Source organism: Trichoderma breve, chromosome 5 (genome assembly GCF_028502605.1).
Source record: "Trichoderma breve strain T069 chromosome 5, whole genome shotgun sequence".
Taxonomy (NCBI): Eukaryota; Fungi; Ascomycota; class Sordariomycetes; order Hypocreales; family Hypocreaceae; genus Trichoderma; species Trichoderma breve.
This window is the reverse complement of record NC_079236.1, coordinates 977434-994881: the sequence shown is the minus strand read 5'-3', so window position 1 is coordinate 994881 and position 17448 is coordinate 977434. Positions and strand designations below refer to the sequence as shown.

At 51.5% G+C, this 17448-nt stretch overlaps 7 protein-coding genes across 7 annotated transcripts; 4 read left to right on the top strand and 3 right to left on the bottom strand.

The window, feature by feature from the left end:
• Nucleotides 1–449: 449 nt before the first annotated feature.
• Nucleotides 450–1911, top strand: T069G_08010 (NAD dependent epimerase/dehydratase family domain-containing protein; the record flags this gene model as incomplete). The annotated part of the gene is made up of 4 exons (XM_056175220.1): nt 450–478; nt 697–931; nt 1008–1458; nt 1514–1911. The coding sequence occupies 4 exons, from the start codon at nt 450–452 to the stop codon at nt 1909–1911; spliced, it is 1113 nt and encodes a 370-aa protein (XP_056026169.1).
• A 244-nt stretch (nt 1912–2155) lies between these two features.
• On the bottom strand, nt 2156–3242 carry T069G_08009 (zinc-binding dehydrogenase domain-containing protein; the record flags this gene model as incomplete). The annotated part of the gene is made up of 2 exons (XM_056175219.1): nt 2156–2410; nt 2523–3242. 2 exons carry the CDS (start codon nt 3240–3242, stop codon nt 2156–2158), a joined length of 975 nt encoding a protein of 324 aa, XP_056026168.1.
• Nucleotides 3243–4168: 926 nt separating this feature from the next.
• Nucleotides 4169–5417, top strand: T069G_08008 (DHHA2 domain-containing protein; the record flags this gene model as incomplete). The annotated part of the gene is made up of 2 exons (XM_056175218.1): nt 4169–4283; nt 4345–5417. 2 exons carry the CDS (start codon nt 4169–4171, stop codon nt 5415–5417), a joined length of 1188 nt encoding a protein of 395 aa, XP_056026167.1.
• Nucleotides 5418–5674: 257 nt separating this feature from the next.
• T069G_08007 (ribosomal silencing factor during starvation domain-containing protein) lies at nt 5675–7615 on the bottom strand (the record flags this gene model as incomplete). Its single annotated transcript, XM_056175217.1, has 2 exons — nt 5675–6652; nt 6716–7615. The coding sequence occupies 2 exons, from the start codon at nt 7613–7615 to the stop codon at nt 5675–5677; spliced, it is 1878 nt and encodes a 625-aa protein (XP_056026166.1).
• Nucleotides 7616–8046: 431 nt separating this feature from the next.
• T069G_08006 (DNA-dependent RNA polymerase domain-containing protein) lies at nt 8047–12234 on the top strand (the record flags this gene model as incomplete). Its single annotated transcript, XM_056175216.1, has 2 exons — nt 8047–8915; nt 8982–12234. 2 exons carry the CDS (start codon nt 8047–8049, stop codon nt 12232–12234), a joined length of 4122 nt encoding a protein of 1373 aa, XP_056026165.1.
• Nucleotides 12235–12688: 454 nt separating this feature from the next.
• Nucleotides 12689–13888, bottom strand: T069G_08005 (putative tRNA binding domain-containing protein; the record flags this gene model as incomplete). The annotated part of the gene is made up of 1 exon (XM_056175215.1): nt 12689–13888. One exon carries the CDS (start codon nt 13886–13888, stop codon nt 12689–12691), a length of 1200 nt encoding a protein of 399 aa, XP_056026164.1.
• Nucleotides 13889–14589: 701 nt separating this feature from the next.
• T069G_08004 (type III restriction enzyme, res subunit domain-containing protein) lies at nt 14590–17420 on the top strand (the record flags this gene model as incomplete). Its single annotated transcript, XM_056175214.1, has 5 exons — nt 14590–15100; nt 15160–15476; nt 15536–16496; nt 16564–17157; nt 17242–17420. The coding sequence occupies 5 exons, from the start codon at nt 14590–14592 to the stop codon at nt 17418–17420; spliced, it is 2562 nt and encodes an 853-aa protein (XP_056026163.1).
• Nucleotides 17421–17448: the final 28 nt, after the last annotated feature.

The following is a 17448-nucleotide window of genomic DNA, read 5'->3' as shown; positions in this document are numbered from 1 at the left end:
TGGACTCGTTCCACTGCAAAACCAACTGAAGCATGGCGCTCCAGAGACTGTCTATGGCTTCACGGCCCCTCCCCCGGCTGCTGGCGTCATCTCCGTCTCCGTCTCTCTCCAGCTACTCGTATACTCGTCCAGCATCTCACGCTCAGCCTCCGTCTCTATCTCTGGTAATTTCAGCGGTCGGACCTCGAGATCGTCACCGGTCCCAGTTCCAGCGCCGGATCCAGCTCCAGCGCCACCAGCATCGGCACTATCCCAGTTATTCCCAGGTCGATCCGCGCCTATCAAGACAGTTAATAAGAGGCGTATCCGCACCCATAGCACAAACATTATTAGTCGCCCGTAGCAATAAAATCCGCTCCCCCCTCTCACTCTCGCTGTCACACTCACACCGGCCTGGCCTTTTCTTCTCTACCGCGACTCCTCACCTACAATCCAGACGCTCAACCACAATGGCTGTCGGAACTGTTCTCATCACCGGGTACGGCTCCCCCTCCATTCTCTGCTCTCTGCGATGCTCCGCCAGCCCAGCAAATGTGCGCGCTTATCGCCCCTCGCTGCCCCACGCAGCTCTCTCGATGATTGATTGCGCCGACTTGCGTTGAGCTGGGCGAGCGTCGTCGTTTGCCATGATGGGATGTTTTTGCTTTTGCACTGGATCTTTGGACTAACATGCGCTTCTCTGCGCCCAATCCGCAGTGGCACGGGCTACATCGGCTCCTTCACGACTCTGGCCCTGCTCGACGCCGGCTACGATGTCGTCATTGTCGACAGCCTCTACAACTCGTCCAAGGTTGCGATTGACCGGATCGAGCTGCTGGCCGGCCGCCGCCCCGACTTTTACCAGGTCGACATCACCGATGAGAAGGCGCTGGACGAGGTCTTTGCCAAGCACCCCGCCATCGACAGCGTCATCCACTTTGCTGCGCTCAAGGCGAGTTGATTCCATGCGACACCAGACGAAACGAAGCCGTGACAAGGACAAAAGAACTAACAACAGCAATTTCCAGGCCGTTGGAGAGTCGTCCATCATCCCTCTCGAGTACTACCGCGTCAACGTCGGCGGCAGCATTGCGCTCCTCCAGTCCATGACCCGCTACAATGTCACCAACATTGTCTTCTCCTCCTCCGCCACCGTCTACGGCGATGCCACTCGATTCCCCGACATGATCCCCATCCCCGAGCACTGCCCCATTGGCCCGACCAACACCTACGGCCGCACCAAGTCCATGATTGAGGACGTCATCACCGACTACGTCAATGCCCAGCGCACCAACCTGGAGAAGGAGGGCAAGCCCTTCCAGCAGTGGAACGGCGCCCTGCTGCGCTACTTCAACCCTTGCGGTGCGCACCCCAGCGGCATCATGGGCGAGGATCCTCAGGGCGTTCCTTTCAACCTGCTCCCCTTGCTGGGACAGGTTGCCACTGGCCAGCGCGAGAAGTTGCTGGTCTTTGGCGAGGGTGAGTGCTAGCATTTACCCATGATTTCTCTCGGCCCATTCTAATGCTTCTACAGACTACCCCTCCCGCGACGGAACCGCCATCCGAGACTACATCCACGTCGTGGATCTTGCTCGAGGCCACTTGGAGGCCCTCAACTACCTCCGCTCCAAGCAGCCCGGTGTCAAGGCCTGGAACCTGGGCTCCGGCCGTGGCAGCACCGTCTTCGAGATCATCAAGGCTTTCAGCAACGTCGTCGGCCGCGACTTGAAGTACGAGGTCGTTGCCCGCAGACCCGGTGATGTCTTGGACCTGACTGCCAACCCCAAGCTGGCCAACGAGGAGCTGCAGTGGAAGACTGAGCTCACCATGGAGAAGGCCTGCGAGGACCTCTGGCGGTGGGTCAGCAACAACCCCCAGGGATACCGACAGGAGCCGCCGGCGGAGTTGTTGGCTGCTATCAAGAAGGCGTAAAAACAAATGGATATATTAGCGTTGGAAAAATGCATTGAAACAAAAAGAGCAGAATTGGATGTGATGCTTTTTAAAAATAGACATGAATGATCAAATTTAGTATTTTCGTCAGAATGAGCGTCATCTACGAAATTGGATGTTGGACAATGGATGCGTTATTTCTCGGCGATAGAAAGAGAACAAATACCAAAAGAAGAAATAAAACATGTAATGATTTTTTATTTATAGTCTAAGTGAATGACGTCTAGTTGATCTTGATCAGGAGCTTGCCCGTTGTCTTTCTGCTTTCTAGATCAATGTGCGCCTGGGCGGCATCCTTGAGGGAGTAGATGTTGTGGATGTTGACCTCTAGCTTCTTGGAGATGACAAGGTCAAAGAGCTCGGACGTGTACCTTTCAAGGTCTGCTCTTTCAGAGACGTAGCCATTGACGATGGGTCTCATGAGCTTGACGTTTTTGGGGCCGAGCTGCAGGATGTTGACAGGGGGGACAGCTCCAGACTAGAGAGGAGATTCATTGTTAGTTCATCCTTTGTCTCATTATGTTTCATTCTTTTCTTTCATTCTTCTTTCCATTTTTCTTTGTGTTTCAGCAATGGGATTGAAAACTTACAGCGTTGCCGAATGAGATGAGGTGGCCCTTGAGAGCAATCATCTGCAGATCGGCATCAAACGTCGCCTTGCCAACACCGTCAAAGATGGCGTCGATGCCGTGACCGCCCGTAATCTCCTTGACCTTGCTGACAATGTCATCGTTGGAGTTGACGAGATAATCCGCACCGTGCTTCTTGGCCAGCGCAAGCTTCTCATCCGTGCTCGCCGTCGCAATGATCTTGGCCCCAACGCTCTTGAGCATCTGCACCAACAGCGTGCCCACGCCTCCCGCCGCAGCATGCACCAGCGTCCACTGGCCGGCCTTGACCTCGCCCGCCTCGCGAATAAACGTCCAGGCCGTCAGCCCTTGCAGGTAAATCGCCGCGGCGTGCTCGCTGGACAAACCCTCGGGGATGGCCACGACCTTCTCGGCGTCCACGGCGGTATACTCGGCGTAAGTCGCAGACTCTCCGCCGGCCATGTAAGCGACGCGGGTTCCGGGCGCGAACCTGGAGACGGAGTCGTGGACGGCCACGACCTCGCCTGAAGCCTCGCGGCCCATGGTCAAGGGGAAGAAGGGCGCGGGATAGAGGCCGGCGCGGAAGTAGGTGTCGATGTAGTTGACGCCGGCGAAGTGGTTCTTGACTAGGATCTGGCCCGCGGAGGGTTTAGGCACAGGGATGTCGTTGTATTCGAGGACTTCGGGGCCGCCATTTTTGGCGATCTGGACGGCCTTCATGGTTGCTGGGATGGGAGCCATTTTGGTGGTGGAAAAGTCTCTACGGAAGTGAAGTTTTGGTGTTGTTGCTGCTGCTGGAGGAGTTGTTTTTGTTGAGAGCAGTTGTAAGCTGGAAAGGGATGAGGGGCAGAGGGGTTGATGAAGTCGATGAGGGGCAGCAACGGAATGAATATAGCCGCGTCTTGTCACTAAATGCGATTGTCTAGAGAGAGCATGCACCGATCGTGACGCAGTTGCAATTGGCTTTGAAATGTGCATCATTTTGCCTCTTGCTTATCCAATTGTTTCTCTGGAGCTCGAGCTGTTCGTATAAGTTATACGGCTAGGATCGGAGGCGAACCGGCGCTGTATTAGTAATGTCGATATCCCGCCCTGTAGGAGAGCGAATGCGATAGTTGACATATAGGGCGCATCGACGGGTGGAAATCGAGCCGGCTTTGCCCCGTCCGTATACTGTATGCGGACGGATGCCCGGCGTTTAGGGGCGACTGTAGCGGAGCTACTTCCGAGGGTTGAGAATTGGAAGACAAACTAAAAGCCTGGATAAACTGCTGGGGCCCCTCATTCTGGTCCAAGTCTCTGTTTGTAATGGATGTCATTCATGATAGCGATGGGCATTCATCTTGTATTAGAGAGCCTATGAGAAGCCATTGTAATTCACAATATGATTTTTTTAATTAACATGATGTATGTATGCTATTTAGCTGACTGCATGAGTTAATTGAATGACGTCGTGAGGGCCAAATTCTTAAAACATTTTATGACCTGCTGCACGGCATGAAAAAATGGAGTGGTTGATATCGCGATAAGAGCTCCAGGCAAATGCCCCGCCATACGCTCAGCCTTGCAATTGCAGACCTCAGCTCATCTCAAATAGAAGCAGTCCAGATATCGAATCTCAACATCTAATAAACTACACTATAAAGATGCCACCTAGACTACCCCTCAAGGGCTTCTTAGCCGCTGCCCGATCCGCTCTCACAGCTCCCCCAGCTCAAAGATCAAGTCCTCTCACCTTGGTGATTGGCAATGAATCCGCAGGTGTGTCATTTCACATCACCACAATTGATCCAAGTATAGACTCTCACTAACATATTTCAAGACCTTGATTCACTCTGCTCAGCCGTAGTGCTGGCGTATATTCGCTCCAACACATCCCCCCACACTCTACACATTCCCCTCTCAAACATTCCCCGGTCCGATCTTGTTCTGCGAACTGAGATGACCGCTGTCCTGCAGGAAGCTGGATTGGCCCCTACAGACATCCTCACACTATCTGAACTCCCTGATCTCAAGCCTGAAGACACAGAGTGGTTTCTGGTAGACCACAACGCCTTGACGGGTGACCTGAAGAAATTCCAGTCGCGAGTCATCGGTTGCATCGACCACCATGTTGATGAGAACGTCACCAGCCCAGATGTCAAGCCACGAGTCGTCGAGCCCTGCGGAAGCTGCATGAGTCTCATCATCGAAGAATCCCGTGCGGCATGGGACTCCTTTGCTCCGCTAGAAACTGAAGATGCCGCTGTTGAAGACGACAACCTGGCTAAACTTGCTTTGGCACCTATTCTTATCGATACTCTAGATCTAAAGGAAGAGCACAAGGTCAAACCCAAAGACATACTCGCCGCAGAATATCTGCACACAAAAGTCCACCATCATACTCAGTTTCACCAAACCAAATTCTTCAAAGAAATCACCGCCGTCAAAGAGGACATCTCGAAGCTTAGCTTTCAAGACATCTTCCGCAAAGACTACAAGGAGTGGGAAGAAGCAGGTCTCAAGCTGGGTATAAGCTGCGTTGTCCAAAACTTTGATTACTTACTTGAAAAGGCTAAAAAGCTTGACGTCTTCATCGATGAACTGGCTTCTTGGGCCAAAGAGAGAAAACTCGACGTCGCTAGTGTCATGACGACCTCGGACCCCGATGGAGAATTTCAGCGTCACCTCCTCGTGTGGGGGATAACAGACAAGGGCGTTGAAGCGGCGAGGAATTTCCCCAGTGTTGCAAAGAGCTTGAAGTTGGAGCAGTGGAAGGATGGGTTGTTGGACGGTGATGATGGGAAGAGAAAGGCGTGGAGGCAGAAAGACTTGTCTGCGAGCAGGAAGCAGGTTGCGCCGCTGCTTCGAGATGCTCTCAAGTCTGTGGATGGACCGTCTCAGTCACAACTGTAGAATTGCTACTATTGTAGAAAGCGAAAGAACAGAGGTTGGCTATTTATCCGCCATTTACGATTTTGTCTAATTTATACAAACAAACTATGTTACACAAAACATGAGAGGCCTTGTTGGGAACGCAAAGTAATACAGTCATAAGTCCCTTTGGAGCGGCGTCTTTTGTACATATTCTCATACCTTTTCCCAGTCCCAGATTAAAATGCTCCCTGCCAAATAGATACATCCACATCATTTTATATAGAGTTTGAATCATGCTAATTTTGATTGGACGGCATCTGTCCCGACAACTTGCGAAGTGTCTGTGCCCTCTGCTCTCTCGCCTGTTCTCCAGCATGATGGTGTCGTAGGTTCTCAACCTCCCGCAAAACGCGCAAGAATTCCCTATGTACCAATTGCCGCTGGCCAAACAGGTCCAGCGAATCTTGAGGCGGAGGGTGATGCAGTAGGCTCTCAGCAGCAGGATCTGCAACTAGGATACATGCCTTTAATGACACGTATAGCGGCCCAATAGGCCATACTTTGGGCTCCTCCTTGAGCATTTCGGGATACACCCAACGTAGAGCATCAGTGCACAGCTTCCGATCTCCAGTAGCCGCCAGCACGCGGTAAGCAAACTCGTACAGTTCTGGCGACCGCGGCAATTGAAATCGAGCAGGTGAGCGAAATGCGTCCCAAAACTTTTCCCACTCTGACCGGTGCGCGTACGCCGCCATGAGTCGCAGGATCTCGCTATTTTTCAACGCAGACTTTTGCCTGGTGGATAGGAGAAACTCTACATTCTTCTGTGCCCGCTGCAGCTCCGGCCCATATGCCGGAGACATGGCGATGGACTCAATGAGGGCGATTAGCCAGTCTTTGGACATGACCGAGAGCCCACGCTCCTCCGCCACGAGATTGAGCTGGTCCACCAGAGCAAGTCGTTCTGACGCAGTGTTTTCCTCTGTTAGCTCAGCCCGAAATACTGCAGAAATGAGGCTTTGCAAAGTTTCGCGACTCACGGGGCTTCCGGCCACTTGAAAGTCATGGATATGTCGCCGCAGTGCACTCAGATCAAACGAAGGGCTACCCGGCTGATCTTCTGTTACTAGAGCGTCATCATTCATTGAAGTCGCTCTAGACTCACTGCTCTGAGTACGAGCTTGAAGACGTCGGGCCATGGTCGAAAAGTGGCGCTGCTGTTGAGAAGCTAGCTTAAGAGCTTGCCACTGATGAGCAGAAGGGCTGTCAGGCATCTGGATTTTTGAAGTGACCAAGGATTCCAGCTCCGAGGGATTTAGCGGCGTCTTTCCCTTCACCTTTTGCATCTCTTCAAGGTTTCGCTTGAGGATGCCTCTCCAGAGGGTTTCCAAATCAAGTTCGTTTCGCCTCGATTCCGTCATGCATTGCACAACCACTGTTGTTCCCGTCGTTGGTGTACCAAACCCTGAAAATCGGCCACTCTCGTCGTAACTGGAAGCTTCTTGTACTCCATTCTCATGCGCCATGAAATTGACGCAGACCCAGCCTGTCGAAATTCCATTATCCGAACCAGGCAAAATCATAGTGTTGCTCCCCAGCATCTTCGCTTTCTTCCTTAATCTGCGCAGCTTCGTCTTGAGTTCTCCCGGCCCAATTAGCCCATCTGCCCGAGCACCAACTTGGTAGTTTCGCCGCAGCCATCGTACGAAGCGACCTGCCGAAATATGCAAGTGCCTCTCACTTCGCGCCGTTCCGAAAATCATGATGAGATTGGGACCGAGTGCCGCTGGTGGATCAAGGTCGCGGAGATCCAGCATTGATAACTCGTCCAAACCCATGTCTTCGTATATGTATTTCATCATCGGCTCGAGGAAATGAGGCGCATCTTCGGGTACTTTGGGTAGCGACGCAATGTGCTGCAGCGGCGCATGTCGTGGCGGTTGAACATCTAGAAACCATGGTGTATCCGCGGACTCGTCGTTGTCGACAATCTCATCGTCAATCTCATCCTCGCTTTTTCGTTGTTCGATCGTTGGCTTCGTTTCAGCGTCTTTTCGCGCTGCGGTGCCAAACTGCTGGCTTGTCGAAAAACTTCGTAGTCCTGAGCTCGCCGCCGGTCTGATTCCCCGCGATGCCGATTGTCCAATGCCCGCCAGTGGCCTGGATGCAACGGCCCTCAGAATCACCCCTCGGCATCCGCAGCACCCCAGAGTCGCAGCCACCGGGCGCGAAATCATCTCTGCTGCCTTTGCCCAGCGCTGTGGTGGATGATGATGATGATGCTGCACAGCACAAGTGAAATTTCCACATCTGGCAGCGCCTTTGGCTCTACAGAAAAGCTCCCGCAGTGGCGTTGGTGGGGCTGCCGCTATCAATTGCTGCCTCCACGTGACACTTTGCCCAATCCAACCAATCATGTGTGGCGTCGATGGTACGAGAGAAAAACTTTTGGACGAGCTTCTGTGTGCGGTCCCGCATTGATGAAAGTTCTATCTTGCACCACCAGTAATCTCGATACTGGCGGAACTTTTTGTTCCTGACCAGCACCACATTTGTCTTTTTTCTTTTCACATTTTGTATTTACTGTTTCTGTCTCAATTTCTTCTTTTGTGTGTGTATATCTCGACCGTCTTCGTTGGCGGGTCGATTGATATCTCTGCATCTCAAAATGCTGCCGAGGCACGCGGGCCGCAGTGCCTCTATTCACCATGCGGCTGCTTTCAAGTCAATTAGAACCTCTTCTCGACTCCCCTCTCTCTCAGCTTGCATATCTACATTAAGCCCACGGAATGACCTGGCAAAGAACCTGCGGCCATGGCGTCGTGGGCTAGACCTTGGCTTCGGCTCGCACGAGCGAACGCTTGCTACAGCTGTGGACGACTTCAAGGTGGAGGGAATGCCGTATAACCACCTCTCAAACTCATCAATACCACCTTTCCAGGCACCGACATCACCATTCGAGATTCACGCCTTCAACCCGGCATCGCCTTTGACTATACCTGAGCCGGGACCTGCAAGGCCTCAGACAAAAATGAACACCTACGGCATTCCTGGTGAACCTGAAGATATGCTCATGGTATTCGACGCATGCATCAAAGTAGGAAAATTGGAAAGAGCAGCACTGGTGTTGAAGCGTCTTGGCACCGCTGGAACTACATCCGACGAAGAGCGAATCATTCTCAACAACAGGTATCTCCGAGCATCTCTCCAACAAATGCGCACCAAGCCCGATCGAAAGCAAGCCGAGCAGCTCCACCAGTGGTACGAGCTACAAATAAGAAGCAAGAATTTGCCGCACACGGCCGAAACGATTGCCTGTATGCTCAAGGCATCTCTACTTTCTGAGCGGGGCGCTAGATTGGACCGTCTGGTAAAGCGATACATGGGAATGGCACCCGACGAAGCTGGGTTACGGGTTCTTAGCATGGATGAAATTCTAAGTGATCAAGATCTTGCCGTCATTACCGAAATCTGCCCAACATACAACTTTGCGGCCGATGAAGGTGACTTGGAAGACTCAACTTTGACGCCAGAAAAGTATGAAGACGCACAGGCTTCTCCTACCCTTGACACTAAGCTTGGCGAGGCAAAAACCTTTGAAAGTGTTCCGGAGCTCATTCCAACCCCGCAGCGAGGAGAAGGCCTCAATACCCTAAAGAAAGGCCTTGGACTCTTGTTGGGGCTACAGGATGTGGACATTTCCAAGCTACCGTATTCCGACAGAGTGGACATTCAACTTCAGCTGGAAAGGGACTCAATTGGTTCAGCAATTGAGAAATGGCGTCTCGACAATAAGAATCTACAGAAACGAGGCGTCACCACGGCTTTATCGCCCTCTTCTAGAGAAGGCTCCATGTCACAAAACATGGCGTCGTGGATGAGTGCTATGGAAAGCCGCATCCACCAAGAACTGCGATTGATTGAATTGTCGGAAGCGAAAAAGTCAAAATCTGACAAAGATCTAACAAGATGTGTCTACGGTCCGTTTATCCAACAGGGTGAACCAGCACGTCTCGCAGCTGTAACGATACTGTCAGTTGTCAACCTTGGAACCGTCCTTGGTGTTGAAAAGGGCATCCCTATAAGTAGGTTGATCACGCATATCGCAAAAGCTGTCCAGGACGATACCGAGATGTACCAGAAAGAACTGGCCGAGAGAAAGGCTCGACGACAGCGGAAACTTCGCTTTGTGGGCGAGGCGGACAAATCAAAGAAAAGCAAAAAGACTGTCAGCAAAGATGCCAACCCAACTCTACTCGATGCGACTGAGCAGCAGAAAGCCATGGAAGAAAATAGCCGGGAACCTTGGTCTATACAAATCAAAGCCCAAGTTGGCTCCATCCTGCTCCAAATGTTGATCGAATCTGCCAAAATTAACGTTGTGGCAGAGGGTTCAACATCTAAAGAGCTGATTAGCCAATACCAGCCTGCATTCAATCACCAAACGCTACTGCGAAAGGGCAAAAAGGTTGGAGCTCTCACTTTCAACACCCACTTGGTTGAGCAGCTGAAGCGCGAGCCAATGGGCGATTTCATTGCCAAGCATCTCCCCATGGTTGTTGAACCCAAGCCTTGGTCGTCCTTCAGCGAAGGCGGATTTTTGGACAGCAAAACTAGCCTTGTCCGAGTGAAGCCCGGAGACGTCGAGCAAAAGTTGTATAGCAACGCGGCGATCAAGCGTGGGGATATGACGCAGGTGTTCAAAGGCCTGGATATCTTGGGTAAAACAGCATGGATCATTAATAAGGATACCTTGAATGTTATGATGGAGGCGTGGAACAGTGGCGAAGAGATTGCCGACATACCCCCTCTCCACCCAAACTTGGAAACCCCAACAGAGCCGGATGCTTCAGCCGACCCCCTTGTCCGGGGCAAATGGATTCGACAAGTTAAAGCGATCGAGAACGAGCGATCAGGCTTACACTCCCAGAGATGTTTTATGAATCTGCAACTGGAGATTGCACGAGCTTTCCGTAATCAGACGATATATTTCCCACACAATGTCGACTACCGGGGAAGAGCTTATCCTATGCCAACTTATCTCAACCACATGGGTGCCGATCATGCGCGAGCCATTTTGAAATTCGCCAAAGGCAAAGAGTTGGGAGTGCGAGGTCTGCGGTGGCTGAAAATTCATTTGGCTAACGTGTACGGCCTTGACAAGGCCAGCTTTGATGAACGTGAAGCCTTTGCGAATGACAACGTGGAAAACATTATTGACTCCGCGACCAATCCCTTGGCAGGCAGTAGATGGTGGCTCAAGGGTGAAGACCCGTGGCAGTGTCTCTCCGCGTGTTTTGAACTCAAGGCCGCCCTTGAGCTTCCTGACCCCACAAAGTTTATATCACATCTACCAGTTCACCAGGATGGTACCTGTAACGGACTCCAACACTACGCAGCTCTCGGAGGTGACACATGGGGAGCGAAGCAGGTTAATTTGGAGCCTGGAGAGAGGCCTGCCGATGTATACTCTGCAGTCGCCAACCTGGTCAAGGAGGCCATCGCTAAAGATATGGAGAAGGAGAACAAGTTTGCACTGGCGCTCCACGGAAAGATAACCCGCAAAGTGGTTAAGCAGACTGTGATGACGAACGTCTACGGTGTTACCTTTGCTGGAGCCAAGAAGCAAATCTGCAAGCAAATCGACGCCTTATATCCTAATCTGGGCAAAGAATGCGGCATTTCCAACATTCTCCTGTCCACGTATATTGCGAAGCAAGTCTTTCAAGCTCTTGCCACCATGTTCAGGGGTGCCCACGACATCCAGTATTGGCTTGGAGAGATTGGTGGGCGTGTGTGCCGAGCGCTGACTCCAGCTCAGCTACAGCAAATTGTCGACTCGTACGGCGAGGGCGAGGATGGTGCTTCTCGCGCTGGCAAAACCAGGAAAAGGGCACCCGCTGGAAAGAAGGGCGAATTCGACGATCTTATCCAGCAGTTCCGTTCATCTGTTGTTTGGACAACGCCACTTCGAATGCCTGTCGTCCAACCTTATCGCAAGACTACTGCACGAGAAATCAAGACTTGTCTTCAAGCTGTCATCTACCCTTTGAGCGACCAGACGGATCCCGTCAATAGGAGAAAGCAGCTTCAAGGATTCCCTCCTAACTTCATCCACTCTCTGGATGCCAGTCACATGTTGTTGTCAGCGCTGGAATGCGATGCGCGAGGACTCGACTTTGCTGCTGTCCACGATTCATTCTGGACACATGCTGCAGATCTTGATGTTATGAATGAAGTCTTGCGAGATGCTTTCATCCGAATTCACGAAGAGGATGTCGTTGGCCGCTTGGGCGCCGAGTTCGAGGCCCGTCACCAGGGGTCTATCTACCTTGCAAAGATTGACCCCGATACCCCGGTCGCTCAAAAGATCAAGGAGCTACGCAAGAAGAGCAAACTGTCTCCCAAGGAGGAACTGCTCCTCGAGCATAAGCGCAACCAGCTGAAACTCTCCGGGAACCCTTGGGACCTCGAAGCTGCCAAGCAAATCGTCACCCCCGCATCTGTGTATGAGGACATGATGGCTGCTGAAGTCGACATGGACATCCAAGAGGACGCCAAGGATATTGGACTTGGTGCCATTCCAGAAGATGAGGCTCCCAGCGTCAGTGCAGAGGAGATCGAGGCCCAAACCGGAGACTCCTCTCAAGCTGCGGAGCTGGCTGAGCGACTCATGAAAGACATGGAGTCGTCCTTCTTCGAAACCCAGATTACGGGGCAGAAGAGTGTGGCTCCGGTCAAGAAGCAGAAGAAGACGCCGCTTCCTGTTTGGCTGCCGCTTACTATCCCGAAGGTTCCTGAGAAGGGCGATTTCGACGTGAAGCGCTTGAGAGAGAGCAAGTATTTCTTCTCATGAAGAGGACAAAGACGGTGCATCGTATATATACATCGCGTCTACTGCGATGATCATGTATAATGAAGGATGGATATAAAAAAAGGAGAATCGGAAAATGGAGAGGGTTAAGGGGTTTGGGAAGGCGTTGAAAATCTTGTGCATCTATATGGCGTTTTCATTTATTCAGCACTGGAGTTTGAAGAACATGGGGGCATTTTTCAGCGATTTTGTATACAAGCAATGTATATTAGGATTCCAGATGGGGGAATTGATTGACAACACCGGAATGGTGGTTGGTCAGCTGTACATCAATGCAACACTCCACGGTCATGGCCACGCTATGATAAGAAATTATGTAAAAAACACTCAAACTATCAGTCAATGACAATTTCTTGTAAAGAATTTTGAATCACGTAGAGCAGTTTCATGTGTCGTCAAGAGTCTCTTACTTGGTCTATGTATAATATATGTCTGTTTACCTAACGGTAGCATTTGCCAGGGACTTGACTGTGCAAACACCGCCGCTCTCAGTCACCAGCTTACCAACGCCAGTCTTGCCAAGCACCTCAACGACGCTGGCGTCAAAAGCAGCCTCAAGGTTATCAGTGGTGGTGAAACCAGGCTGGAAAGTCTCCCAAATCTTCTTCTTGGGGTTCAAAACACCCTCAGGCTCACCCTTCCATCCCTCAAAGTAGACGCGCTCACCAGCCTTGGCACCCTCAGGAGGGGTAACCAGCTCGACGGGGCCCTTGTGGTCGTCAACTTCACCCTCCTTGACCTTAGGGGAAGCGGCGAGAACCATGGCGCAAGACTTGATGCCTCGCATCTTGACGGGCTTCAGGTTGGCCACGACAACGACCTTGCGGCCCTGCATCTCCTCGAGAGGAATAAGGCCGTTGAGACCAGAGCAGACGGTACGGCAGATCTGGCCCTCGTACTCGGTGGTGTCCTCGCCAGCGGGATCACCCATGGCAATGGTGGAAACGAAGAGAGAGTCGGCATCGGGGTGGTTGATGGCCTTGAGGATGTGGCCAACACGGAGATCAATCAGGGAGGGAGAAAGAGGAGCCGCAGCAGCGGGAGCCTTCTGGGGCTTGGGGGCCTTCTCCTTCTTCTCCTTCTTGGGCTTGTCACCTCCAGCAGCGGCGGCGGCAGTGCCCTTGGCCTCAGCAACGACCTCCTTGGCCTTCTCCTTGACCTCCTTGGCCTTTTCCTTGGTACGATCGGCGAGAGTAGCCTGGCCTCCAGCGGCAGCGGCAGCAGCCTTCTCCTTCTTGAGGCGCTCCTTTTCGGCCTTGGCGTCAACGGGAGGCTTGACGTACAGGACCTCCTCCTGGTCAACCTTGACCTTCTGGTCGTCCTTCAGATCCAGGCCAAAAACAGCGGCGTTTTGGACAAAGTCAATGTGGCGGACAATGTGAGGGAGACCCTTCTCGCCGGTACGCTCCTCAGGAGTCCACTTGGCGACAAGAGGAGCAAGAGTCTCATAGATGGCGACATCAGCCTTGCTGGGCTTGCTGCCGAGAAGAGTGGTGCGGCTAGACAGATGGCCGTTGAGAGTCTCGAGAATCTCAGACTTGTTGTCAGCGGACTTGAGGCGCTCCGAGGTGGTGAGCCATTGCTGGATCTCGGCCTCCTCAGTGGCAGAGTACTTTTGAGAGCTGAGGGCTGCCATTTTGATGGAAAGATAGGAGACTGGGGTGCGATAAGACGAATGGGCTGAAATGCTCGGGAATGAGCGAATGACTCGACGCAGAAACAGCTTTGCTAGTGGTGAGGATGAAGCCTGGGATGCTGGCTTCTGTTGTCTATGTGAGTGTGAGTGTGAGCTTTGGAGTGAGTGACTCTTGAGATGGACAATTTTTTGGTGGCGGGGTCGAATCATGGTGGGATGGAGGGGCAGATTTCGGGTTCTGTGGCGGAGGCGCCTCTCACCAGCCACGATCCAGCTAGAAGCGTGGCTTGCCGCCAAAATGCTGGCGATCGGGCACTTTACGCGCAACACAAGAAAAGAGAAGGGAGAGACACGTGACCGCGTTGCCATTTCGCGTTTCTCTACGTCACGCTGCAGTTCAGCTCTCTTCACGATTTGCTTCCCTTGGATCCGAGGAAAAGGTGAATGCAGTTTGGATTTTGCTGCAATTGGCTCTTTTTCGCGGTGCAACACTTAACTTTTGTATCACTTTCCTCTTGGTTCCTGCATTAGTGCATTTCACTTGCTTTCTTTCGGATTTTTTCACGCGCTTCTTCTTGTGTGACTTGTGAATTCTTTGGCTACTCGGCTGCATCGGAGAATATTGGCCTTGATTTACTGGACGACATACCTTGTTTGCGTGTTTCTTGTTTTGAAGGTTATTTTCTGTTACGATTCTCATCATGGCGAATACCTCGACTTCAGAGGTTGAATCAATCATGTCGAATTCACGGACACCGCCAACCACTGCACCTAGCACTCCACCGACTGATCCCTTCGATGATCAAGAAGACGTTGGCCTTGTAGATGAAGACATCATCAAAGAAGAGGCTAAAGCACGACTCGCAAACACCGCAGTTGAGGAAAAGCGACGCGCGAATCTTCTTAAACAACGAAGAAAGAAAAAGGCCGAGACCAAAGCAGAGCGAGAAGCTAAGGCGCGTGAGCTGGACGAGTTGCTACAGAAGAGCGCCGCCTTTAGCGACATTCTTACCAAAAAGACACAAGTACTTGGTCGTGTTGGCAGCAGTCTAGATGGCAAGAAGCTTGGTGAGCACAACCTGCAGATGGCTACACAGCCAAAGTGCATGGTTGGTGGTACGATGCGCGAGTACCAGCTGGAAGGACTTACCTGGATGTATGAGATTTGCTCACAGGGTATGAGCGGCATCCTGGCTGACGAGATGGGTCTGGGTTAGTCAAGCTTTTCTCTTTTCATCCTTTTCTTTCAACAGCGTTCTAACCTCTCATAGGCAAGACGATTCAAACCATCTCATTGATTGCGCTTTTACGAGAACAAGAGCAGTATCTTGGACCACATCTCATCGTGGCGCCGCTCAGCACGCTGTCAAATTGGATTGACGAGTTCCACAAATGGGTACCATCTATCCCGATTGAGATGTATCATGGCAACAAGGCCCAACGAGAAGAGATCTTTCACAAGAAGATTATGAGCCATCTCAAGTCTGGTCGCCCCACCAAAAAGTTTCCCGTCGTTTGCACATCTTACGAGATGGTGATCAATGACCACCATAACCTATCCCGAATCAAATGGGAGTTCATCATCATCGTAAGCATCTTGCCCTCTGTTTCAGTTCTTGAATCGCTTACTAATGCACTCTCAAACAGGACGAAGGTCACCGTATGAAGAATGCCGACGCCAAATTATTCCAGCAACTGCGACAGTTCTCATCTGCCACACGCCTTCTCATCACCGGCACGCCGCTTCAAAACAATCTCAAGGAGCTTTGGTCCTTACTTCACTTTTTGTTGCCCAATATCTTTACTGACTGGGAGGCCTTTGAATCCTGGTTCGACTTTTCGGAGCTGGAAGATGAAAAGGGAACACAGCAGTTCATTGAAGACCAAATGAAGCAAGATTTGGTCAAGAAAATCCATCTCATCTTGCAGCCCCTCCTCCTCCGCCGTATCAAGCAAGACGTCGCCGCTTATCTGCCCAAAAAGCGAGAGTATGTTCTGTTTGCTCCGATGACAAAAGAGCAGACAGATCTCTACAATGTCATTTCTAACAAAAATATGGACACTCGATCATACCTCGAAGATAAAGCTGTGGAGATAATTCGCAGCAAGACGGCATCCCGGGCTTCTACTCGATCTTCTTCCCGAACAAGAGCGACAACAAAGGCGGAAAAGGACGACAAGGGAGCTTCTCTACCCGTTCGACAAAAAGCTAGAGGCACAAAGGTCGAAGAACGGTCAAAATCGCCAGCTCCGAATGCGTTTAGCCTCATGATGGGTAAACGGGGTCCGGGGCGGCCACCTAAGAATGCCAAGCCTGATCCCCTCTTAACGCCTACAAACCAAAAGTCGAAGCGAAAGAGTCCTCCAACCTCTGTTGTATCAGAAACTAAAAGCGCGAAATCTAGTCGACAGTCGACTCCGCTGAGCGTTCGCAGCCGTCGCCAAGCTCGTTCATACAAGGAAGCTGATTCTGACGAGGAGAAGATGTCAGATGATGAATTTGAGGCCAAGCTGGCCAACGAAATGGCTGACGAGGATGATGACGATAAGGATTCGGAGCCAATGTCTGCTGAAGAACTAGAACGAGCGCAGACTCTAGATATGGCCAGTATGTTTTCTCTCATTCTCTCATTTCCCTCTACGTTTAGATCATTTAGATGCTAATATGTCCGCAGAAAAGCAGATTTCACGCAAGAAGTTGGGTAACCCCCTGGCCCAGCTCCGGCTGGTTTGCAATACTCCGCACAATTTTTACAATCCGTGGGCTGTTGCTACCGATATTCCGGTAGATGAGACTATCGTCACAGCGTCAGGAAAGATGCTTCTTCTCGATCGATTGTTGAAGCATCTCTTCATCGATGACCACAAGGTGCTCATATTTTCTCAATTTACTACACAACTCGACATTTTAGAGGATTATTGCAGAGAACTACGCGGCTGGAAAGTCTGCCGCATTGATGGCAGCATTGCTCAAGCGGACAGACGTGAGAGCATCAAACTCTTCAACGAGGACCCAGAATACAAGATCTTTTTGTTATCCACTCGTGCAGGTGGTCAGGGAATCAATCTAGCCTCTGCCGACACTGTCATTCTCTTTGACAGTGACTTTAACCCCCAACAGGACCTGCAGGCTCAGGACCGCGCGCATCGTATTGGCCAAACTCGCCCCGTGCTAGTTTATCGTCTCGCCACGAAGGGAACGGTGGAGGAATCCCTATTGCTTTCTGCCGACGCCAAGCGACGACTGGAAAAGCTTGTCATCCGCAAAGGTGGGTTCAAGACGATGGGCCAAAAGCTGAACGAAAAGGAAGAGGATTTAGATCCCGACACATTACGAGCTTTGCTGCTCAAAGATGGCGAAGTGTACGAAGCATCGGGGGGAGACGATATCTTGAGCGATCAAGATCTAGAGACTATTTGTGATAGGAGTGAGGAGGCATTTGCGAGGGCTGCCAGGGGAGATGGTGATGCGGATGGGTTCAGAGTCGTTGAGACGGGCGCTGACTCGATCAAGATGGCTAGAAAGAGCTGATTTACTTGCTGAACTGCGAACATGATGG